The 25,860-nt window shown below is 35.3% G+C and overlaps 1 protein-coding gene across 5 annotated transcripts in view; it reads right to left on the minus strand.

Annotated features, from left to right (window-relative positions):
* The window catches only part of LOC129304798 (U-box domain-containing protein 32-like), a 70,622-nt gene that overhangs the window by 1,037 nt on the left and 43,725 nt on the right, over nt 1-25,860 (minus strand). For all 5 annotated transcript variants that reach the window (XM_054944600.1, XM_054944608.1, XM_054944616.1 and 2 more), the window contains 3 exons: nt 12,815-12,955; nt 10,816-11,340; nt 401-1,150 (listed from right to left, as the gene is read on the minus strand). In XM_054944600.1, the coding sequence (XP_054800575.1) occupies nt 401-1,150; nt 10,816-11,340; nt 12,815-12,955 (1,416 nt within the window). The remainder of the gene's footprint in view (nt 1-400; nt 1,151-10,815; nt 11,341-12,814; nt 12,956-25,860) is intronic.

Below are 25,860 nucleotides of genomic sequence, written 5' to 3' on the forward strand. Positions count from 1 at the left end.
AGGGTGGAGTGAGATGGGGTGAAATGGAACAAAACGTTCCATTATTTGAAAGTTTTATAAGAGGAATGAATGATTTTTTTTAATCTTCATTTAAAAATTATTATAAAACTAATAGATTTAAATTAGTTAAAATTATGTTTTTCCAGTTTAATGACAGTTGGGCCCCAAAAATTTTTGCTGAAAAAATGAGCTGCAGATATAGATAAACAATTGCAAATATAGGAACGTTAGTTGCAAATAATGCATTTATATCTCAGAAGTTACCCCTACTTGTAAGCAAACAAGATTGCTATATTTGCAATTGTTTAAAAATTATTTGCGTCTTATTATTCAGCAAAATCTTTTGAGACCAAAATGTCATTCCCCCTATAATATATTTGGAGGAGCTTATGATATTCACCTGAAATATGGGGCAGACAAAGTGAGAAGGAGGACGATGAAGCTTCTTGGAAGTCAAATATGGTGACGTGTTACTACATGAAGTTTTTAACGGTCCAAGAACACTCCAGATTTCTGATACAAGGTCTGGCCGATTCATCCGGGTCTTCTCAGAACATCTCAATGCCAAATATGCCAGCTGTTCAACCTGATAAAGTGGCCATTCTCCCGCTGAAATGTCCAATACCGCTTTTAGGTTTTCCTTCTCCAATGCACATTTTGTATCCCTTACTATTCCCGAAATAGGTCTTCCTGTTAAAAGCTGTAACAATATGATTCCGAACGAATACACATCGGATTCTGGCACGAGCTTTGCAGTGATAAGAAATTCTGTATCCACATACACCGAACTTTCATTTCTGTTGTTGACTGTTGTGTTACTATCAGCTGAATGCCCACTGCGCTGGACCAAAGAAGAAATGCCCAAATCACAAAGTTTGGCAACAAAGTTCACATCAAGGAGAATTTTACTGGGCTTCAAATTCCCATGGATTATACAAGGCTTGCTGGAGTGAAGGAAGATAAGAGCAGAGCATATGTCAGCAGCAATGGATATTCGAATTTGCCAAGGAAGTGGAGTCTTGTCTTTGCGGGCAAGGTGTTCCTCAAGGCTGCCATTGTTAAGGTAATCATAGACCAGCGATCTAGTTTCCGGGCAGCTTCCAATCAGTGTGACAATGTTTGGATGTCTTACCCTACTCAAAACCTCAACCTGAAATTCATCGAATAATATGGACAACACCAGCAATTCTTAGTATGGATTCAGAAAGTTGAATTTGTCACATAAATATTACTTTGGGCAATCTGTCAACATTATTTAGGTCCACAGAAACTTCATGTTAGAGGATTGTTAGAGTAATGCCAGAATTGAGATGGACTGATTGATAAGTAGAAAAAATAAAGCATTCTAGAGAGTAAGTTCATCATTTTGAAAAGGAAAAAAAAAAAAACATAAATGAAGCACATAAAAGCCATAAATAGTACAGTTTGTGATTTGTCTTAGATCCCATGCAATATGAAAAAAAAAAAAAAGATTTACAAGCCTTGTATCACTGAGTGAGGTAGCCTACATGAATCACAACATTATAATGGTCTATCAGCTACTACTCTAATATATCATTTACAAAAAGAAACTAGCTATAAGTTGACTACAAGAAAATACATCTACAGCAGTATATGTACAGAGATGGCCCAATAATCTCAGCGAGAAATTTGGACTAGATACAGGAAAATAAAATAAAATCTATCCTAATAAAAACAAAAATATTCTATCTAATTATGTCAATATCAGATTTCCACACTCACTGTAAAGTTGAATCATTACTTGCCAAACAAATACTCAAATTTGTCTTGAGCTCCCTTTGGTAAGAACATATGCTGTTTGCTCTCTAGTAGGTATGTAGAGCAAGTGGATGATACTACTATCGATCTTTTCTCTAATGAAGTGCCTATCTATCTCAACATACTTAGTCATGTAATGCTGCACATGATTATATGAGATATTAATGGTTGCAACATTGTCTGAGCATAGTGTGATTGGTAAACCGACACTCATCTTCAATTCTTCTAGAAGTCATAGGACTTCACAAATTCCAAGAGCAACTGATCTCAAATTTTCTTCAGCACTACTTCTTACAACTACACTCTGCTCTTTGCTCCTCCAAGTAACCAAGTTACGCCAAATGTATGTGCAATTGCTGGATGTAAATTTTCTATGTTCTTGGTCTCCTATCCAATCTGGCATCTGCAAAGATCTCTACATCTTGTTTACTGATTTTTTGAACATGAAACCACAAGGAGTAGCTTTCATGTACCCAAGAATCCTATACACTTCATTCAAATGTTTTTGTTTTGGGTCATGAGTGTTGATTGACCAGACTAGCTGCAAAAGCAATGTCAATCTTGGAATGAGAGAGGTATATCAGTTTTCCCATCATGCATTGGTATCTTCCCACGTCAACAACTTTGCCAAGGTCTTCTTCATTACCAATTTATCTGCTCGTATGGGAGTATCACTTAGACTACAACCCAACATGCATGTCTACTTTAGGAGATCTAGAATGTCCTTCCTTTGAGAGATAAATCCCCTTCTTTGATTGGGCAACTTCCATCCCAAGGAAGTATTTCATTTCACCAAGATCCTTTATCTAGAAATCTCTGCCCAATGCCTATTCAATCTTTCCTAATTCATCCGTATCATCCCATGTAAGAATAATATCATCAACATACACTATCAAGACAGTCATCTTGCCATTATGATGCTTAAAGAACACAGTATGGTCACTTTGTCCTTGAGTATAGCTGTCCATTTTAAGAACTCAGGTGAATTGTGCACACCAATCTCAATTCTCAGTAGGATTGTTTCAACTCTTACAATGATTTCTTCAATTTACACACTTGATTTGATCTTTCTCATGGGAAGCCAAGAGACAATTTTCATGTATGCCTCTTGTTCCAAATCACATTTAGAAAGGCATTTTTTGATGTCTAACTGGCGTAGAGAATATTCTAAATTTTTAGCCAAGGACAGCATCACTCTTACTGTGTTGAGCTTTGCCACTAGTGCGAGAACCCCTTTTGCAACAAGTTTTGCTTTATATTTATTGAGACTCTCACAGCATTGAATTTTTGTGCAAACACCCACTTACAACCAGTAGGTTTCTTTCTATAGGGCAAATCAACTATCTCCCAAGTATCATTCTTTCTTAGGGCCTCCATTTCTTCTATCACAACTTGTCTCTATTCAAGTGAAGCCATTGCCTCATTAATAGTATTGGGTACCTTGATGTTGTTGAGGTGAGTAACAAATGCACTATTCTATGAGGAGAGAACCTGATAAGAGACAAACCTTTCTATAGTATGTTTAGTGCAAGCTTTGGGTTTCTTTCTTACAGCTACAGGAAGATCAAGGTCTCCTGCCACTTCACTTGTTTTCACAATCATCTGTTCATCCTCAAGCACACCAGCTTCTTTATTAAAATCTATCATTGATTCTAACTCTTGGTGAGTGCTAGGAGCCTAGGGCGCATTACTTGTCTTGTGCTTTCATGCATAGACCTTCATATGTTGATTAGTGTCGCCCTTGCCTCAGATTTCTCTCTTGGACTAGGATTAAGCACATTATAACTTTCAATGGACTGATGAAGGATAAGATCTAGAGGTTCAGATTCGAAGGTGATAGGTGTTTCAATTTGAGTTGTTTTGGTTTGGGTTTGAAATTCACTCCAACTCTCCCCTTGAATTGAAGACTGAGAGTACTTTGACTTGTTCATGTGGAAAGTAACATCACATGTAACATAGAGCTGCTTAGTGATGGGGTCAAAACAGCTTTGGGCTCAAGTTTATCACTATGGTGAAGATGAACATATGTGGTACAGCCAAAGACAAATGGAAGTATGTAGGTTTAATGGAGAACCTTGTAGGGGTGTTTGAAAGGAAAACATTTTGTTGGGTAAGCAATTGATGAGAAAAATAGCAGTGAGAACTGCATCATCCCAGTGACATTTAAGAACATTGCTACATAACATTAGTGCTCTAGCAACTTTAAGGATGTGTCAATTTTATCGTTTATCAATTCCATCTTGTTGAGGTCGGAACAAGTCATTCATGATTGACAAAAAGATTGAAGGAGCATTGGTAAGGCCAAATGGCATCATTGTGAACTCATAATGTCCCAAATAAGTTCTAAAGGCAGTTTTGTGGATGTCATCTGGCTTGACTCTAATCTGGTGATACCCTGAACGAAGATCAATTTTATAAAATACTAACACACCATGAAGCTCACTAATCAACTCATTAATGTTTGGTATAGGATATCTATCTGGCATTGTAAGTTTGTTCAATTCTCTGTAATCTACACAAAAACACCAGGAGCCATCTTTTTTCTTCACTAAGAGGACTGGGCATGCATATGAGCTTTCACTGAGATGAATAAAGCCTTTCTCCAATAAGTGTCAAACCTGTTTCTCAATTTCATCCTCCAAATAATGTGGATATTTGTAAGGGTGAATATTTAGAGGAGCAACATCAGGATGCAAAGGAATGGAGTAGAACCTTTCTCAAAAAGGAGGAAGTGATGTTGGAACAGCAAATATAGATCCAAAATTGTCCAAGATTCCTTAGAGAACATTTTGGAATGTGCTAGGTGATATATCTGTAGATTGTTGCCGTGTCATTGCTCTCATGCTTGCTTCTCTATGTACCCCCACATTCACCCCTTGTAACCTATGACGCTTGCAATTGATCCAGAAAATCATGAATATACATTGCCAATTAGCTTGTATAGTGTTTAAAGAGGCTAACAACTTAATGCGAGCACTACATCAATGCCTTTGAGAGAGAAAGGGCAGAATTCTTCCATAATTTCTAAAGATTGAATTTTGAGTAATTTGAGAGAAAACCTCATGGCAGCTGATCACGTTGCCATTCCATAGCTGTACACCAAAAGAAGGAACAAGCTTGGTAGGAAGTTGTACCTCCTTCACCAATTTTGATGAGATGAAATTATGAGTTGACCAGCTGTCGATGAAGATGAATACTTTTTTTTTTTTTATTAATGAAACCTTCTATTTTCATTGTTGTACACTTGTACTCATGGGATGGTCTAGAATAACACGTAAAGTCATTTCTGCATGCACCTCTTGATTTTCTTCTTCATTCAACACTATTGTAGCCTTTGAACATGAATTGTGTTCCTCAGCAACCTCCATGAGTGTTAAATTTCTAGTTCTGCAACAATGTCCTAGAGCAAACTTCTCTTTGCGTATAAAACATAAGCCTTTGTCTTGATGTAACTACTTCCTAGCCTTCCATATGGTGTTTGCACTATGTTGGGGAGTTGAAGTTGTAGGTATTGTCATTGTGGAAGTTTGTGGGAATATTAGACATTTATTGTAAACATTCTCAGGCTTTGTTAGTCTTTATTAGTCATTATTATTATTTTCTCATCCTAGTGTATAAATACTAGTTGTATTTCAATATTTAGTATCAATGAGAAATACTTTCTTCTCAAATTCCACACAGTATTAGAGTCTATGCATATAAGGTCTCTGGTTGAGGGCGTCTAGGGTTTTTTAAGTGATGCCTCGTCAAATGTGGCCTTTGGAGTGTCTCTGGCCATTGTTGTTCATTGTAGTAGAGGGAGTTCCAAATCTCACTGCTGGCTTAGGGCAGTGCACAAGGGTTCGATTGGCGAAATCCTAGAGTTTGACAATGGCCAGAAACACGTGGCACTCCCACATGCCAACTGAAGATTCTACTCCAGAGAGTGCCATGTGGTGTGTGGGAGTGTGTGAAGGACCACGGTGGCCAGCGACGCTTTCCTCTGTCATCGGTGTGACATTTATGATCCGATTATAATGTGCCCTAGGTCTAGGCAACTTGTTTTCCATATTCCTCTATCTCAAGTTCTTTTGTTCGTGTGACTGCTCGTTTGTCGGGATGTGGTCTTCCTTTTTTCTGTTCCTTTAGGTAGATGTGGAACCTATCAGCTGTCATGTAAGAAATGAGAGCCCTAGAAAAGAATGGGATATGGGAACTTGTTCATCTACCTAAAGGAAGGAGAACAGTTGTAAGTGGGTGTTCATCCTAAAATACAAGGCTGATGGAACTCTTGACAAATTGAAAGCACACATTGCAAGGGGGTTTACCCAAACATATGAATTGGACTATGAAGAAATATTTACTCTGGTGCCAAAATTGAATATAATTAGAGTCTTGTTACCTGTAGCGACTAATCTTGAGTGGCCTTTTCACCAGCTTGACATAAAAAATGCCTTTTTAAATGGACAGTTGAAAAAAGAAATCTATATGACTCTACCTCCTAAGTGTAATAAAAGCAAAGAAACTTAAGTTTGTAAACTACAAAAGTCCATATATGGCTTGAAACAGTCACCAAGATCTTTGTTTGATAGGCTCTCAAAAGTCCTAAAGTCCAAAGTTACAAGCAAGCTTTGTCGAATCATGCAATGTTTGTTAAAGTCGAGGGAAGCAAGAAATCCATCCTTATTATCTATGTCAATGACATAATACTCACCAGAGATTACCTTGAGGATATAGAGAGTGAAGGCTTCCCTTGGAAAGGAATTTGAAGTCAAGAATCTTGGAAAGCTAAAATACTTTCTTGGGATGGAAGTTGCCAGGTTAAGCAAAGGAATATATGTTTCTCAAAGAAAATATATACTTGACCTCTCGATGATGACAGGTATGTTGGGCTTAGACCTATTGAAACCCCTATTGAGGTCAAAAAACTAAAGAAGAAGCTTAAGGTAAATGAGGAAGGTGAAGAAGAGGAGGAGGAGGTCAAAGAAAAGGAAGAAGCAGCTGACAAAGAGAGATATCAGAAGCTCGTTGGAAAACTAATATATCTCTCTCATACGAGGCTTAGATATAGCCTTCTCTGTCAGTGTAATCAATCAATATATGAGTTGTCCAATGAAGAGTCATATGGAGGGAGTGTTCAGGATCTTGAGATATCTAAAAGGCACTCACATTAGAGGTTTGTTCTTTAGAAAACATGAGCAAAGATCCATCGAAGTTTACACCGACGCAAGTTGGGATGGAACCTATAAAGATCAACCTCTTGCTACTGTTCCATTTGTATGGGGAAATTTAGTGACATGGAGAAGCAAAAAACAAAGAGTTGTTTCCAGAAACAATGCTGAATCTAAATTGAAAGCTTTGGGTCACGACCTTGGAACTCCCCTTTCCTTGAACCGTGCTGCCTTAACGTGATTAACCTCTTGATCTTTGCTAAATCAACCAAACCCTCAGAATGTAGGCAAAGAGACTAGGAAACTTGAACACACGAGAGAGAGAGAGAGAGAGAGAGCTTGGATGAGAGAACTTGAAAGCTTAGAACTTTACTTGGTTTTCTTGTTTATTTACAAATAAAAGGTGAGGGGGTATTTATAGACTTCCCCTTTATTCTAGAGTTTTCCCACCTCCTTAATGGACGGTGGAGATTAATCCAATCCAACAGTTTACATTCATCCTCTAGAATGTTCTATAGAAATATCTACAACAAATATCTAGATATTTACAAGGATATTTCCAGACTAATCTTTATGATATGTGTGGAATGTTCTAAAACATCTTAGAATATCCTAGAATATTCTAGACATCTCCACATTTCTCTATAAGTTTTTAGAACCTTTTAAAAACTTCTAGATTTTCCTATATATTTCTAGATTGTTCTAGATCATCCTAGATTCTTCTTGAACGTCCTGGACTTTCCTGGAAATCTTTGCATCGTCCTGAATGTCTCCAAAAGCATCATAACCTCATGATTTCTTCTCTTTTTGAAGAGAGGTTGTGACATTTGGCTCAAGGAATTGCTGAAGAGTTGTGGCTAAAAAGCAAGCTCACCATTGAAGCTCTACTGTGATAATAAAGCTAGCATAAATATGGCCTTAAATCTAGTACAACACAACAGGTCTAAACATATTGAGATTGACCAACACTTTGTCAGAGAAAAAGTTGAAGAAGGAATTCTATGTTTGACATATTTGCCTGCAAAGTTGCAAGATGCTGATGTTTTGACTAAAGGGTTACTTGGACCTGTATTTGAGAATTGTATAAGAAAATTGGACATGATTAGCATCTATGATCCAACTTGAGAGGGAATATTAGAATATTAGACATTTATTGTAAATATTCCTAAGCTTTTTTAGTCTTTATTAGTCATTATTATTATTTTCTCATCTTAGTGTATAAATACCTAGTTGTATTTCAATATTTAGTATCAATGAGAAATACTTTCTTCACAAATTCCACAAAGGTAACACTTGGGAGTCTATTTTGCCACATTGACTGCAAGGGGAATTTGCTGGAGTTATTCACTAAAGATTTGGGCCCTTTGAGTATTGCAATTTGGACTCATATTCCAAAGCTAGGCTTTGGGCTTTGTCGATAGTTTTGGGCTTTTATATTCTTAGGTCAGCCCTTGATTCTTCCTTAAGCCCATTTAGAAAAAACCCTAATAAACAATGTTTTGGCCACTGTTTGACATGTGCCGATTGCTTAGCAAATTCAAGTCTATACTCCTGCATCATGCCATCTTGTTTGATTCCACAAAGGAATTCATTGGGATTTCAGAATTCAGCTGGTCCAAAATTTTCTTGTAGCGTGCACACTAATTCCTTCGGAGAGGTCCAGAGCATCTCCTTCCAAATACATTGCAGCTACATCGACTTTCATGTCCTCTAAAGTCAAATAATATCTAAAATATTTTTCAGCTTTAAGTATCCATCCTCTCATCTCTCCTCCCTCAAATTTCAGAAAATCCACCTTAGTTTGTGGACACTACACTTCAATGGTTCTTTTAACCACCAAGGATTATGTCTTTCATCTTCTTCATCATTAACATGGTCGGGTTGCTTGTCTAAATGTATGGAATTCTGTCTCTCTTATAAGTTGTTATTGCTAGACTTTTAATGCTGCTAATTCTACCGAGACCTTGTCCATAGCATTCAACCTTGAGGTAAGTTGATTTAATTGTTGCAAAATGGATTCCATGGACGCAGGAGTGATGGAATCTGGGCTTGATTCACTAGGGTTGTTATTATTTCTTGGCCTCACCATCCTGGATAACCAAGCTTAGATACCAAATTGTTGAGACCAGAAATATAAAACAGAGAATAAGAAGATTATTTGTTAATTTATGTAGCAAGAATCTCACTTTCATAAACTAACCAACAGTTGGAGAATCTCCTGAAACATTATCTGAATATTCACTAGTCATTCATAATGCTGAAATTACATGCTTATATTGTAAAACGCTTAGCAATTACTATAATTGCTACACGACACTTAATAATCCTAATAGACTGACAATACAACACTAAAATGACAGTACAACAGTTAAAATAAACTGCAAGTCTAAAATACTGACAACACAACACTAAAATGACAGTACAACACTTAAAATAAACTGCAAGTCTAAAATACTGACAACACAACATTATTAGTTATTCTAAATAAATAATTTCCCTATCTATCGATAGTGTTTCAAGTCTAGGCTTCTTCTTCTTGCTACAAACTAACAGTCGGCTGTTATCAAGGATCAACTATATGGATGGAATGACATTATTGTGCTCTATGAACAACTAGAGCTTTGGTATATTGTTAACTAAAAGGTCTCATTCAACAACTTTTGATTATTCTCTTTGCCTTCTTCTACCCTATTCATAGGGCTCAATGCTATTTGTTCCACGTTCTTCACTGGCACTTCTCATAGCCTTCTTTGGACATGTCCAATCTTAAATGATTATCTATCATTTTCTTCTCAATAAATGTCCTACTCTTTCTCATATATGATCATTACAAATCTTTTCTTGTATACCCAAACATCTACCTCAATATCCTCATCTCTGCTACTACAAGTTTTTGTTCTTGTTGTCTCTTCAAAGCCCAACACTCACAACCATAAATTACACTTGATCTTACAGTTGTTTGATAAAATTTCCCTTCATGCTTATTAGGTACTTTTCAATCACAAATAACTCTCATAGATTTTCTCCCTTGGAACCACCAAGCTTGAATTCTTTGTGCAACACCCCCCATCAATTTCACAATCACTTTGAATAGTTGCTCCCAAATCTCTAAACTTGTCCACTTGTGGCATGATTTGATTCCCAATCTAACCTCCAAATTGGTACCAACTAGCCTCTTATCAAAATTGCAATAGTTATTACTAATTGGCCTTCAAAGATAGGACAAGATAGGCCAAAACATTTTGAACAAGCAGCAACACCTTAAAACAGGGGAAGTGACGTAAACTTTCGGGTAAAACCAGAACAGCTACTGACCTTAAAGCCATGTTTTCCATTGTCTCTAAACCACCATATTTCTTGTATTCAATAATTTAAGTTCCTCTTTTCATAATTTTTATCCACTTCATGATTTCCAATTAAACTACAACACACCAAATAGTAACAAATACAAAAATACAAATTCATTCTACCACCAATTTCCAAAACAAAGTGCACAGGCTGTGGGCAAATGGCTATTAATCTAACATAGATGGTAAACCTGAAGTACTTTCCATATCATTCATAGCTTGGGGAGCAAATGAAATGGTTACAAGCAAGAGAAAACTACTATTCTCTCTCTCTATTTCCACTTTCTTTTGTAATTTTCCTTTGATTATTGACATTAATAAGCTCGATAATCATTATGAGTAGAAAATCATTAGAAAACTGCTTCTAATAGGAATATTTTACAAAAGAACAGTGCAAATTACAACATCACACATCTAACTTCAACATTTACCATAGAAAAAGGGGAACAAGCATGTAAGTAATTTATAGGTTCCATTCACAATATAAAATATGGTTCATATTATGATTTTCAGGCTAGTGAATAAATGCTAATAAAGACCTGATGTTGGAACTCCAGTTGGCCCTGACAGCCATAAGAAGGTAACATCCTTACAGCAACTTGCATATTGTGAAGCAATCCTTTGTAAACACTTCCATATCTTCCCTCTCCAATCTTCCAAGATGGATCAAAATCATTAGTTGCCTCATTAATCTCTAAGAATGAAAATGTGGGAAATTCTGCTTCATGTGGATATTCAGAATCTGCATTCACAAACTTCAACTTGTTGACTTCCCTGACTGCATTTGCATGCTCAATCCTTAACTTATCTCGTTTTTCCTTGAAGCTAATCAAGAGTTCCACTGCAGATAAAATTTTCTCCTCCAACTCTGTTACCATGGCCCGGGAATCAACAACTTGGCTGTTAAGTGCTGAATTTTGGTCTTGGATCATTCGCAGTTCAACCATGGTCTCATCTTGTTGATCTTTCAGTTTTAGTAATTCATACTTTTCCTGAGCCAATAGTTCTTCAAGCTCTCTTCTTCGACTAATCTCAATAGCACACAAGCTTTCTAATGCTTCAGCCTAAATGAGTACGTGTCAAATGCAATGTTATAGAAGAAAATTGAATTGATCCATATCTTGAACCAGGCAATAATTATAAAACACATTTACATCATGCAATGCATATCAGCTTCTATGTAAGTTTTTTGAATTTAAATGTTTTCAAAACTGTCATCATTTTTTGCATTTTAAAAACATGGAAACCTCTTAGAGTTGTTTTCGTTTTCTTTATTTTTTTTCCCCCTTTTCAAAAAATATTACCTTTGATTACTGTAAACTACCTTCAACTAAGACCAACTATTATCACTGGCCACTACCATTGACCATTGGCAACCACCACTATCAACCAATTTTGTAAGTCTAAAATTGTTTTTGTTTAGTTTTGAAAAGCAATTTTTAAAAACTGGGTTCACAAAATAATTTTAAAAAAATAGGAAAAAAACAAATAAACCCCAACTTTCCAAGTCAAACAACCATCAATCAAAACAATAGCTTCTGTAGCTTTTCCCCAGCCAATTGCTCTCCAAGCTCTCTTCTTCTACATATCTCAATGACACACAAGCTTTCTAATGCTTTGGCCTGAATGAGTACACGTCAAATGTAATGTTATAGAAGAAAATTGAATTGATCTCCATATCTCGAATCAGGCAATAACTATCAAACACATTTACATCATGCAATGCATGTATGCTTCATTTACTTGCAGGCATCAAAAGTGAATCATGCAACCAAGTAAAAAGACTATCAGGAAACAAAATTCAAAAAACCAAGGGCCTGTTTGATTTCTGTTTTTAAAAACTATTTTATATTTGTAAAAACAAAATAATAATAATAATAATAATAATAATAATAATAATAATAATAATTGTTTGAGTAAGTGTTTTGAATTAAAATGTGTTCAAAATTGTTCTCATTTTTTGGTTTCAAAAGAAAATGGAAACATCTTAGATCTAGTTTAGTTTTCTTTCTTTGTTTTTAAGGCATGCCACATTCGACTATTGTAAACTTCCTTCATTATAACCAACCACTATCATAGGCCACTATGGCGACCACTACTATTAGTCAATTTTTTAAGTCTAAAATTGATTTTAAATTAACATAATCAAACAAATTTCTTTTTGTTCAGATTTGAAAACAATTTTTAAAAATTAGTTTACAAAATACTCTCTCCGGTCCTATTTGCAAGACACCTTCCAGAAGTAATTTTTGATTCAAAATGTAGGACACATTATAATAGTTAAACCACTTTTTCCAATTTCCCCCCTTCCTGATCAATGTGAAGATATTTAATGCAGTTGAAAAGGAAGTACATCTCATTTTTTGATGATATCAAGAAAAAAACTAACTTTTCTTAAGTGTTTCACAATAAGGACTGGAGGGAGTATTTTTAAAAATAAAAAATAGGAAAAGAACCAAACAAGACCCACATTTCCAGGTCAAAAAATCATCACTCAAAACAAATTGAATTAGTAAAATAACTTCTTTTGCAGTCAACCTCCATAGTATTGTCATCTTCTACGCTGCTGCTCTCCTCTACTCCTATAGGTTCCTTTGTTTTAAAGCTTGTAGCATCTACATTAGCTAGTTCCAGTCTTTCACCTTGTTCTCTGGCATCATTGTGCACATCACTTTCCTCCTAGAAAATCACGAATTACTCAAAATATAGAAATAAATTTAAAATCAAGCAGATGCATATTTTCAAGACAACTGGCCAAACTGCATATCTTTCAATATTTCAATCAACATTCAAAATCGGGAGAGTTAATTAATACATCCTTATAATTTCATTGAGTTGTCAACTCAATCACAATACTTTCAAAACTAGCAACTCAGTCCCTATATTTAAAATAATAGCAACTCAGTCCCTAATTGAATAAACAATAGTAAATCGGTGCCAAGTGAAATTCAAAGCCAACATCACCACATTGCCACATCATCTCAACCCAACCCTCGTCTGAACTGAAAGCCAACACTATTACCTAATGAGTAAACACGCAGATAAGAAGGCAAGGGACAATGGTAAAGTCTTGAAATTGAATGAACATGAATAAATATTGCAAAACAGAGCAAGATAGGTTAGTTTCAACAACTTTTTGTTACGTTCTTAGCTGACATATAAACAGGAATAGATAAAACAAAAGGCAGAGGTTGGGATTGCGCATGTAGTACAGCAATATTGAAGTGCCAATCACAAAATTCAGTAGATTTTCAGCTTTCCATATTTTCACCTTCTTTCTAGGAAGAAAAAGAGTGAAGAGAAGAAAAGAAAGAATAGGATATTTGGGGGAATTGAGGTTTACTCTGTTCTGCAATATTTAGGTCTCAGGGTTACAAAGATAATATACTCCCTCCGGTCTTTAATATAAGATGCCTTTTAGAAGCTTTTCTTGGTCCTTAATATAAGATACCTTATAAAACTTGATAAAGCACCAATGAGTTGTTTCTGAAAATGCCTACATATCTAATTGGTTCATTTAGATGGCATGTTTGACTTTAGGATTTAAAGGTAAAGTTAATAATTTTAATTAAGGGTGACTTAGGATTTCCATGAGAAAAAATTAAAATAAAATATCAAGACTCTTAACTAATTTTAACCAACTTTCTCAATCCTCATGATTTGGTTAAAAGTGTCTAACATATAGGTTCAGAAGGAGTAGATATTAAATACTCGGGGTTACAGATATATTAAAAATGTATTGATGATAACTACTGAGAATGGGGGTAATTGATGCTTTAAAGGAAATGGGGGCTGTTGAAGAGGCGCTGATTACTATTACTTTATTAATATTTTATTAGTTTCTGTTTATTATTACTATTGTTTTATCAATAATTCCCCAGGTTAGTTCTTGATATAATGTCTTCTGTTACTATATTATATCTTAGAAGATAAACCTAAGATACTAATAATTAGTCAAAGATATTATATATATGATCCTAGGTTTAGGGTTTGCTGTAGCCTATATTAATCCCATCTATATACACAAGATGTATCGCATGAATTAAAAATAGAGGTGCACTACACCTCTGTTTCTACATGGTATCGGAGCATCAATCAAAGTTATGATGCAGTTTGGCACCTACAACGCTCTCAACACAGTGGATGAACATGAGAAGCCCAAAGACGGAGAGCAACACAAAGGACGGACTCCTGGTAGTGCTGGTTTCTCTCTGTCATGTCCCTCTATGACAGAAAATCAGCTGCTTTCTATCACAATGCACCGCTTCAATCGCAACAACTATCTACAGTGGTCTCAAGGAGTACTCATGTACGTTGCTGGCAAGGAAAAGAGGATTATCTCACGGGGAGAAACCACTAAACCACCTTTGCATGACCCTAAACACAAGGTATGGAATGCTGAAACTAAAATGGTGAAGTCCTGGCTCATTAATTCCATGACCCCAAAGATTGGCCAAACATTTCTTCTCTTTCGTACTACTAAAGGCATCTAGGAGGCATGTCTGTAAATGTTACTGTGCCCGTGAGAACTCAACCACTATTTTCTAGATAAAAGGAGTCACCCATGAGTTACAGCAAGGTGATATGGACATTACTCGGTATTATAATACTCTTGTTATGCATTGGCAGCAACTTGACGCTTATGACAATCACCAGTGGCACTGTAGTGAAGCTGCTGAAACTTACAAAAAGATTGTTGAAACAGATCACACATTGTTTGCAAGGCAAAACCCAAAGGGAGAGGCTGCAATTTTGATTGTGTATGTAGATGATATCATTGTTACAGGTGATTGGTGTAATGACCCTAAATTTAAACTGAAAAAAAAAATTCCTAATATTTTAATAAGTTTTATAGCAATTAGAAAGGGGTAGTTTATATGAGATTATGCTAGAAACTTTCACAAGGATCTAGAGTCCAAATTTTCTAAGTTGAAGTTTGGTTTTAAATTATAGGAAAATGTTGTGTCCTTTCTTGTAATTTTCTCATGCCTTTTATTGTAATTTTCTTGTGCTCTTTTGGTAATTTTTCCCATTTCTTCATTTGCTCTGAATCAGCTTGTTTATGCGAATTAAAAAACAGAGCATCTTGATCATTCTTTCTCACTGCCATTCTACACTTCTTTAGAGCCTCACATAGTCGGTTCCTTCTCTAACTCTTGTCTACCTCTTACTTCATTGTCGGCTGAGAATTTTTGTGTGGCTGTTGCTTCATTTGCTGTAATCATCATCACTGTTGGCCTCATCGTTCTCGTGCCAGCACAGTGGAGATGAGTTGCTGATTCTCCTTCCCTCTCACCGTTGCTGTTCGGTGTTATTGGAGGTGCGTGATACTGTATTTCTTATCTTGCTGTTCGGTCTATGCACTCACAGCTATTTTCTTCCTCCTCTCTGTTTTTTTTTTTTTTTCCCGTTTGCCATGGTGAGGGAAGAGGTTGAGGTTTTTGTTGTGTTTCTCTGCCAAGGGTTGTTGGTGGTGAGTGGGAAACATAATTTGTTATTTTCATTTTCATCATCGGATCATCCATGCACAGAGGAAGCTTAATATTTTCTTCCTCTTTTGCTCTATGAAATCTGATCGGTTTCCTTCTCTTGGGCTGTTTGGGCTGTAGTTTTCTCTCTCTCTCATGCTGTCCGTGAGTCACATATGTGAGTGGCAGATATTACTACGTGTTGGCCAAGATTATATGTTGATTCTCTTTTCTTCCGTGAATGTGGAATTCTAGTATATTAGGAGATTTACTCTTCTTTCTTTAGTGACCGAAAACGTGCTTTGCTTCCTTATAGTATTTTCTTAAGGTGGTAGAAATAATTGGGTGGTGTGGATTAGATACTATTTTAGTATATGTTGAGCTAGAATTTTGCAAAGGAAATTGGAAGATGGAAATTATTAGTTTTACTTGGGTGCTTACTTCATGATTTAGTATGATATATTTCCTCTTGGTAATTGTAAATATATACTTGAAAGATTTATAAGTGAAAATAAGGCTGTTAAAGTTATAATAAAGCCTAGAGAAATTATAAATATTCATAATAACAAGAAGATTGTTGGGTTATGTGATAGATTAATCTTCGGGCACCATTGGAATGAGCAAGGAGTTGTGGGAGTTGGACTGTAAGATTTTGAAAACTCAGGTGAGTGGATATTGTTTCAAATCAATTTCTAGAAAAGTGTTTTATAAAATCCCTTTATTTAAATTTTACTATTATTCTTTTATAAATTATACAAATATTATTGTTAATTCTATTTTTCTAACATTTGTTTTATTAAGGCAAGTATGTTGATTTTTCTGATAATTTATATTGTTGATAAGCAACATTTAAAACGGATGTATGATAAACGATATTATTTCTCAAAACTAGTTTAATTAGTTAATTCTATGTAGATATAAAGATTTATATGCAATAATTTGTGTATGGAGGAAATGATAATAATTTGAACAATAAAAAATGATAGTTGAATAGTGATTGAAAGTGAAATTTTTAAAATTGTTTTACTAAGGGGGACTGAATTCAAAACGCTGGATGCTAACAACAGTTCCGTTAGCTCTTGGCGCGCCATGGTACACCTAGCTAGCAGGACATATTGAAGATGCTAGCCCCGTGTGCTGGCTAACACACGTGGAATGGAGGATGTAATTTTGTGGATATAATCCATGCCTGTTATTCATGAGCTTTATGCTTACGCCTTTTTTTTGTGGCTTCTTGCCATGCCAAATAAGTTACTTACCCTCGTAGATTATGTGCCCACGCCCGTTGTTCGTTCTGATAAAGCCCTTCCAGATTGGACTTAAAACTTATTGTTTTTCTACTAATTTATTTAAAGGCATTTTTTTTATAGCACCATTACTCGAAATTTTATATATATTATAAACTTGTTTGGTTCTAATATTGTTGGTGATTCCACGATTATACCATTAAGCAAACTCTTTGTTTATTGTTAATTAAGGCAAGTGTTTCATTATTTCCTTGATTTGTTTAAATTAAATTAGTAGTTATTATTTTCACATTTTTATTTATTTATTTATTTATAATTTATAAACTTGATTGGAACGCTACTCACCGAAAATTTATTTGGTCTCAAATATTATAGCTAACCCTGCGCCTCCAACTGACCATTGAGGGCTATTCTTGCTTTTTGGATAAAGGAAGTACATTGTGATTACCCTTTTTGGTGAAATCTTATATTGTATTTTGTAAATTATAAGTTAGTGCTCCACTTACCATATAGTTAGATCCTAGTTTTATTTTGTTATTGTGAAAATTTCTGGAATGGAGCTAGTCTCCTTGCTGATTTGATTGACAAGTTCTGTAGTTATTGTGGAAATTTCGAGAGGTCTAAATTATAGGAGAGACTCTGCTGAAATTTCTACAAAAACTTTAAAAACTTTAAGAACTTTACTATTATATATAACTTGCATATATCGCCAATTTAACTAAATTTTTAGATAATCAAGGCTTATGAAATGTGAGTCCATGTTATATTCCCTGCCGATCATACCTTTAGTATTGGGGTGTGACAATTGGGAACAGTGTTATTAAAGGCGAAAGGCACACTCAAGGCATAAAGCCTGTAAAATCCCTTAGGCACAAGGCACTAGAAAGGCACACGCCTGAATGAAGCAAGGCGCTACCATGTAAAAATGCAACATATATAGCCAACTAACCAAAGATAAAATGATAAATATAAATTTATTTAAAAACTTTATATAAAATTGTGTTCTCTTGTCATATTTAAAAATTCAATCAAAAATAATTTCTTATAATAAATTAATCTTTTCTTTTTTGTAATTGTATTTGCCTGTAAATACGAAATATGATATAAAATATAGAAATTTATTATATCATATAAATTATATGATATAAAAAATAAGGAAACTTATATCATATAAAAAAATAGGCAAGAGAAATATGATATAAAATATAGAAATTTATTATATCATATAAATTATATGATATAAAAAATAAGGAAAAAATATGATATAAAATATTAAAATTTATTATATGATATAAATTATATGATATAAAAAATAAGGAAACTAAAATATTGAAATACCCACTGCCCAGTCACGCTCATGAGTCATGAGTCCATGAATGAATCTTTTGCCATTTTTATAAAAGTTGTCTCATGATTGCAACAACTCCGCCTATGTTTATAGCCGGTCCCAAGCCCGGGTAAAGGAGGAGGGTTGTGTTAGGCCATCAACAGCCAATGTAAAAATTTGTTGAATCTATCATGAACATGAACAATAGACGTTATAATGTTAATGCTAGGTCGTTGCCCGTAAGTAACGCGCTGCATGGCTCGAGTACAGTGATAAGTGAGTTAGAGCCGCTGCATCGGCGCTCGGATGTAGTGTTAAATGAGCAAGGGCTAGCGCATCATTCTGGACGCACGCGGCTAAAGAAGTTAGTCCATAAGAGCAAAATTAGATTTGGTACTTGGAATGTTGGGACATTAAATTGTAAATCTGTAGAGGTTGTAGGGGTTATGATTCAAAAGAAAATCAATATCCTTTGCTTGCAAGAAATAAAATGGTGTGGAGAAGAAGCTAAGGATATTCAAGGTTTCAAACTTTGGTATACAGGAAAAGTAAGTGCACGCAATGGAGTAGGCATCATCATAGATAAGGAGTGGAAGAAGAACGTTGTAGAAGTTAGCAGAATTGGAGACAGAATTATTTCTTTAAAAATGATAATTGGACGTGAGACTGTTAATATTGTTAGCGCTTATGCGCCGCAAGTCAGGACAGAAGCCAGTCTTAAGGAATTATTTTGGGAGGATTTGGAGGGGTTGATTCGACACATACCACAGAGTGAAAAGATTTTTATTGGAGGAGACTTTAATGGGCATGTCGGGAGGGAAGCTGGTCAGTATGCGAGGGTGCATGGTGGTTTTGGTTTTGGAGAGCTAAACAATGAAGGACAAACTCTTCTTGATTTCTCATTGGCGTATGATTTTAAGATTGCCAACACTTGTTTCAAGAAGAGAGATGAGCATCTCATCACTTACAAAAGTGGAGCCTCAAGGTTGTAGATTGATTTTCTTTTGGTTAGGAACACAGATAGAAAACTTTGTAAAAATTGTAAGGGGATCCCCGGAGATGCTGTAACAACACAACATAAGGTCCTAGTCCTTGATGTGTGTATTATGAGTAAAATCCAAAAACGTCGACAAATAGTAACACTAAGGATTAGGTGGTGGCAATTAAAAGGTGAGAAGCAAGATATTTTCAAGCGAAATCTTTTGGATGAAGGAATTTGGGATTCTCAAGGAAGTGCTAACATCATATGGGAGGATATGGCTAAAAAGATACGGGAGGTTGCAAAAGTAGTTTTAGGAGAATCGAAAGGTTCTGGTCCGAGAGATAAGAAGTCTTGGTGGTGGAATAATAGTGTACAGGACAAAATCAAGTATAAGAAGAACTGTTTTAAAGCTATACATTTGTGTAACAATGAGGAAAATTGGGAGAGGTACCGTATGGCTAAGAAGGAAACTAAGAGAGCTGTGGGTGAAGCTTGTTCTAAAGCTTTTGAAGAATTTTATAAGAACCTTGAGACGAAGGAAGGAGAGCAAAATATTTATAAGATTGCCAAGAGTAGGGAAAGAAAATCTAGAGATCTAGAACAGGTAAGGTGTATTAAGGATGAAGAGGGAAGAATTTTAGTTACAAATGATGAAATTAAAAATAGATGGGAGACTTATTTTTCTAAACTTTTCAATGATGGAGAGGATTCATCTAGTAACTTGGAGGATTTAGTAACTAGTGAAGGAGAACAAAATTTGTCATTCTATCGAATAATACGTGATAAGGAGGTAAAGGAAGCTCTTAAGAAAATGGCAAATGGTAGAGCCAACGGACCTGATTGTATATTTATCGAAGCGTGGAAATGTTTAGGTGAAGAAGGGGTGAGATGATTAACTAAGTTATTTAATGTGATTTTACGGTCCAAGAAAATGCCTGATGAGTGGAGGAGAAGTACATTAATTCCTATTTATAAAAATAAAGGAGATATTCAGAATTGTACTAACTATAGAGGGATTAAACTCATGAGCCACACAATGAAATTGTGGGAGAAAGTAATTGAGCACAGGTTGAGATTGGAGACAAGTATTTCTGAGAATCAATTTGGTTTTATGCCAGGTAGATCAACTACAGAGGCGATTTATCTACTAAGGGGATTAATGGAAAAGTATCGTTGTAAAGATAAAGATCTACACATGGTTTTTATTGATTTGGAAAAAGCTTATGATCGTATATCAAGAGAAGTGTTTTGGAAAGCGTTGGAAAAAAAGGGAGTACGGATTGCTTATATTAAAGCCATACAAGATATGTATGAGGGGGTAAAAACTAGTATAAGAACGCTTAGTGGTCAAACAAAGGATTTTCCTATAAAGATTGGACTACATCAGGGATCATCTCTGAGTCCTTATTTGTTCAACTTGATTTTAAATGTTTTGACGGAACATATTCAAGAGGAAATCTCGAAATGTATGCTCTTCGCGGATGATATAGTTCTTATAGCAGAGACAAGAGAAGATGTTAATTGCAAACTTGAGTTATGGAGGAGGACATTGGAGTCGAAAGGTTTTCGTCTGAGTAGAAGTAAAATGGAATATTTATATTGTAAATTTGGTAAAGGACTATTCAAAAATAATTTGGAAGTGAAATTGGGAGATCAAATTATACCTCAAGTGGAAAAGTTTAGATATTTGGGAGCCATTATTCAAAATGATGGCGAAATCAGTGGAGATATTTTACATAGAATTCAAGCTGGGTGGTTTAATTGGAGAAAAGCTAAAGGAGTTATTTGTGACCGTAAGGTGCCTAATAAACTTAAAGGAAAGTTTTATCGTACTGCTATCAAACCGGCAATGTTATATAGTGGTGAATGCTGGGCTCTAACGGGACAGCAAGAGCATAAAGTTGGAGTAGCAGAGATGAGAATGTTACAATGGATGTGCGGACATACACGTAAAGATAAAATTCGAAATGAGCACATACGCGAAAAAGTGAGGGTGGCACCTATTGAGGAAAAAATGATAGAAAATCGGTTGAGATGGTTTGGGCATATACAAAGAAGACCAAGGGAGGCACCAGTGAGAAGAGTGGAACATATAACTTTAAGTCTGATTAAGAGAGGTAGAGGAAGGCCTAAGAGAACACTCTTGGAAGTTGTTGAACGTGATCTCTTAATTAATAATATTTCTAAAAGCTTGATAAATGATAGAGCACAATGGCGTCTTGCAATCCATGTAGCCGACCCCACCTAGTGGGATAAAGGCTTGTTGTTGTTGTTGTTGTTGTTGTCTCATGATTGCAACGCCCAGCTGGTCATGCAATACCCAGTCGGTGGATGAATCGTCTTCTATTCCCAACCAGCGTCGTCCTCCTTCCTCGTCTTGTCTTTTGCAATACACAATCCCAGTTGTCATTTCCCTTCTTGAATACCCAGTCCCTGTCGATCTGGATCTTCTCTTCTTTACTGATCATCTCTTCTCTACTGCTTGAAGGCGTTATCGGGCAAGCGCCTTTTGGTTATGCAAAGCGCACACGGCGCTCTTAGGCCAGCGCCTGACCAAACCCATTGCCTCTCTTCACTGAGAGGTGATAGCCATGTTCAACGCCTCGCCTTTGCGCCTTAGGTGCTGAGGCGAGTGCCTTTAACAACACTGATTGGGACACATAAATTCATAGACTTATGAGCAGGTTAGCAAGGAATTTTGAGGTACAGAATCTAGCACAGATGAGACATTTTTTGGGCATGGTGGTTGCTCGAAAACGAGGGCATCTCAATATTCTAGCAAAAATACACACTAGATCTTTTAAAAGAGGCAAAAATGTTAGCCTCTAGACCTGCAAGAACTCCCATGGAGGCAGATTACAAGTCAATAATACAGCCAAATGAGGATGAAGATGAAACTCCTCCCCCAATAGACTTAAGAAGATACAAGACACTTGGGAGAAAATTGATTTATTTGTCACACACTCAACTAGATATCTGCTTTCCCGTGAATGTAGTTAGCCAATTTATGAATGATCCAAATGAAGCACAAATGATTTAGTGTTTAGAATTCTGCATTATCTAAAGATGACTCCTGGAAAGGGATTGCGCTTTAAGAAAGGTATGGAAATTTGGATTGAAAAAATTGTATATTCTCAGTTCATAGGTTCATTCATACATCTTAAGGAAATTTATACAGCAAGGATGATAATTTACAATAAATGCAATAGAATAAATACAATAAATATAATGGAAACTAATGTAATCAATCCCTAATTTTCCTATATACTCTTGATTCTCCTATATCTGATGTAATTAATTCTGATTTTTCACACTTCCCATCAAGTTGGATCGTAGATATTTATCATGTCTAACTTGCTTACACACGTATCAAAGTTCTCTCTTGGGAGGCCCTTGGTGAGCACATCAGCAACTTGCTTCTTTGATGGAACATATAATAGGCATACTACTCTGCTTTCAATCTTTTCTTTGATGAAATGTCTATCCACTTCAACATGTTTCATTTTATCATGTTGGACTGGATTCTGTATATGCTTAGAGCTGCCTTGCTATCAAAATAGAGCTTAATAGGCAATTCCATACCAATCTATTGTTCTTTGAGAAGTATTTGCAACCACAAGCCTTGACAGATCCCATGTGCTATAGCTCTAAACTCAGCTTCTACTGTACTCCTGGACAACACATTCTGCTTTTTACTCCTCTAAGTTACTAGATTACCCCAAACAAAGGTACAATACCCGAATGTAGATCTTCTATCCTCTGAGACACCAGCCCAATTGGCGCCAGTAAATAATTCTAAATTAAGTTGCTCACCCCTTTTGAAGAATAAACCCTTTCCTAGAGTACCTTTCAAGTACCTTAGGATTTTGTACATAGCTCGCAAGTGGATTTCCCTTGGCAAGTGCATATACTGGCTTACAAAGCTCACAGTGAAGGCAATGTCAAGTCTCATATGTGATAAGTATATTAGCTTCCCTAACAACCTCTAATATTTCCCCTTGTCAACTAGTTGGCCGCCTTCTTCCTTCTCATCTTTGCCTTCCTTTGCCTTCCTTCTCTTCTTTTTTACTGCAATGGGAGTATCAATTGGCTTGCAACCAAGCATTCCAATTTCAGTTAAGAGATCAAGAACACATTTCCTTTGTGAGATGCATATTCCTTTCTTCAACCTAGCTACTTCCATGCCCAAAAAATAACACATTTGGCCCAAATCTTTTACTTCAAATTCAAAGGCCAAAACCTTCTTCAGTCTCTCTATTTCCTCAAAGTCATCACCAGTTATGACCATATCATCCACATAGACAATAAGTATAGCCTTTTTTCCTTCTCTGCGTTTAACAAAGAGTGTATGATCACACTGGCCTTGCTGATAATTCTCTTTTTAGTACTTTTAAGAATCTATCAAACCAAGGGATTTCTTCAACTTGCACACCTTGTTTTTTTTTTTCCTTCTATTTTTCAAAACCAGGGAGAAGGGTTATATAGACTTCTTTTGCTAAGTCACCATTGAGGAAAGCATTCTTTGTGTCCAGTTGATAGAGTGGCCAAGTAAGATTCACAGCCAAAGATAATAATACTCTAATTGTGTAAAAGTCTGAGTGAATCTTTTTGCAACAAGATGAGCTTTGTATTTCTCCAAGGAACTATCGGCATTATACTTTGATGTAAAAACCCATCTGCATCCAACAAACTTCTTTCCTGCTGGTGAATCAACTTCTTCCTAGGTGTTATTCCTTTCCAGAGCTTTCACCTCTTCCATAACAGCCTTTCCCCATTTTGGTATTTCGAAAGCCTCATGGATATTACTAGGTATTTTTATCCTATCAATATTTTGTTGAAAATTATGCCCTAAGGTCAATTACTATGTACATTGTTATTTAATGAATTTCTCTTTTGTTATTATAACAATTGTATGTTCAATATGATAATTGTATTCTTGGACAACCTATAGTGATTGTCCTAAATGTCCCTGGTCGGTCATCTATGAGGGATCATAGATGAAACAAGACTAGTATGAATTTGATTAATTATAGAAATACAAATCAAAATCATAGGCACTTGAAAGAGTATAAAGTGCTAAATTGACCCACTATGAGAAAGCTGCATGGTACAAGTCATAAGTTTATCTCATATGTAATTATATCACTAAGCCCTTTGACCTAAAATCATCATGAATTCTTACATGATGACCACTAAACTTTGACCTAGTCAAAAGTCACCTTTAACCAGGTGATCATAAAGGCTATGATTGAGTTTAGTGATATTCATGCCAAGGAATATAAGTGGTCAAGATGAAATTTGTCCCTCACATTAAGTGAAAGATATTACTGGGTCCCTCGATGAGTAAGACTGAGAAAATGTATGGCCATATTACAATGAAAAGGGTTTTTCCATTATTATTGTTAGTTTACTTAGAGATCGAGAAAGTAATGGTCAGGTAAAGGAGAATGACAATTCCATATCTCATACTTCACCGAAATATCACATGGGAAAAGGAATGTGATACGATTGCATGATAGGTTACATTGGATCATCGATCCCCATGTAAATTGGGTAGTTGCAATGTCTTGTTAAAGGCCACTTGTGACTTGTGGGCTAATGGCGTAATTAGCCCACTACCAATTTTATATGGGCCTACAGAATCAGACACAAAAACAGCCCAACTCGAGTTATAATGTCCTGAATATGAAATATATCTAGATTCAATGAATGCAATATAAGGTGAATGAATTATATATATATTATTGAATATTTATTTAATAAATATTTATATATATTTATATGAAATATAAAATATAAAATATAATTTCATATATATATTCATGTGTGTGTATATATGATATATAAAATTAAATTTATATAATATATATATATTATTATCGAAATATATATGTATATATATATTCATATATATATATATATATAATATAATATACATCACATGCTATATTATGTTATGTTATGTTAGTTTTAAAATTAATTTTATATGATAGATTAAATTTAGTAACTAATATGATATGAGAGAATATTATGTCAGTTTCATAATTTAAATTTATAAGACAAATTTGAATTAGATATCATGGATTAAATTAATGGGATAAATTTAATTAAATTTTCGTAGGCTTTTAAGTGGAAGTCGAAAACCCTGATATACTATACACAAATAGGGACGTCCTTTGTGAAGGAAGAGAAAGTTAGAAAAGTTCTCATAGAAAAAGCACTCTGAGAGCCACGAAATACCTTATAAAAAGAAAAATTAACGTTCAAAGAACAACGGACGTTGGGAGTACTAGCACGCTGTTCAAGTTGGAGTGCTGTTCGTGTGGATATCAGTGAGGAAGCAGATCTATATTGTTAGCTCCTGAGATCCAAACTCTTGTAGAGAACGTGCATCAAGTTCAAAGAATTAAAAGGTAATTCTTTTATCCATTTTGACTTAAACGAGTTCGTTTGGTCCATATCAGGATAGGGACTTTAAAATTTTAATCTTCCACTACACATTCCTATCCAACATATTTGTTGTGAAAGCATATAGTCTTAGAGAAAGAGCCTTATAAGAC

This window comes from Prosopis cineraria, unplaced genomic scaffold (assembly GCF_029017545.1).
Source record: "Prosopis cineraria cultivar Desert tree isolate PC_DT_omini unplaced genomic scaffold, ASM2901754v1 PC1, whole genome shotgun sequence".
In the NCBI taxonomy this organism is placed as follows: Eukaryota; Viridiplantae; Streptophyta; class Magnoliopsida; order Fabales; family Fabaceae; genus Prosopis; species Prosopis cineraria.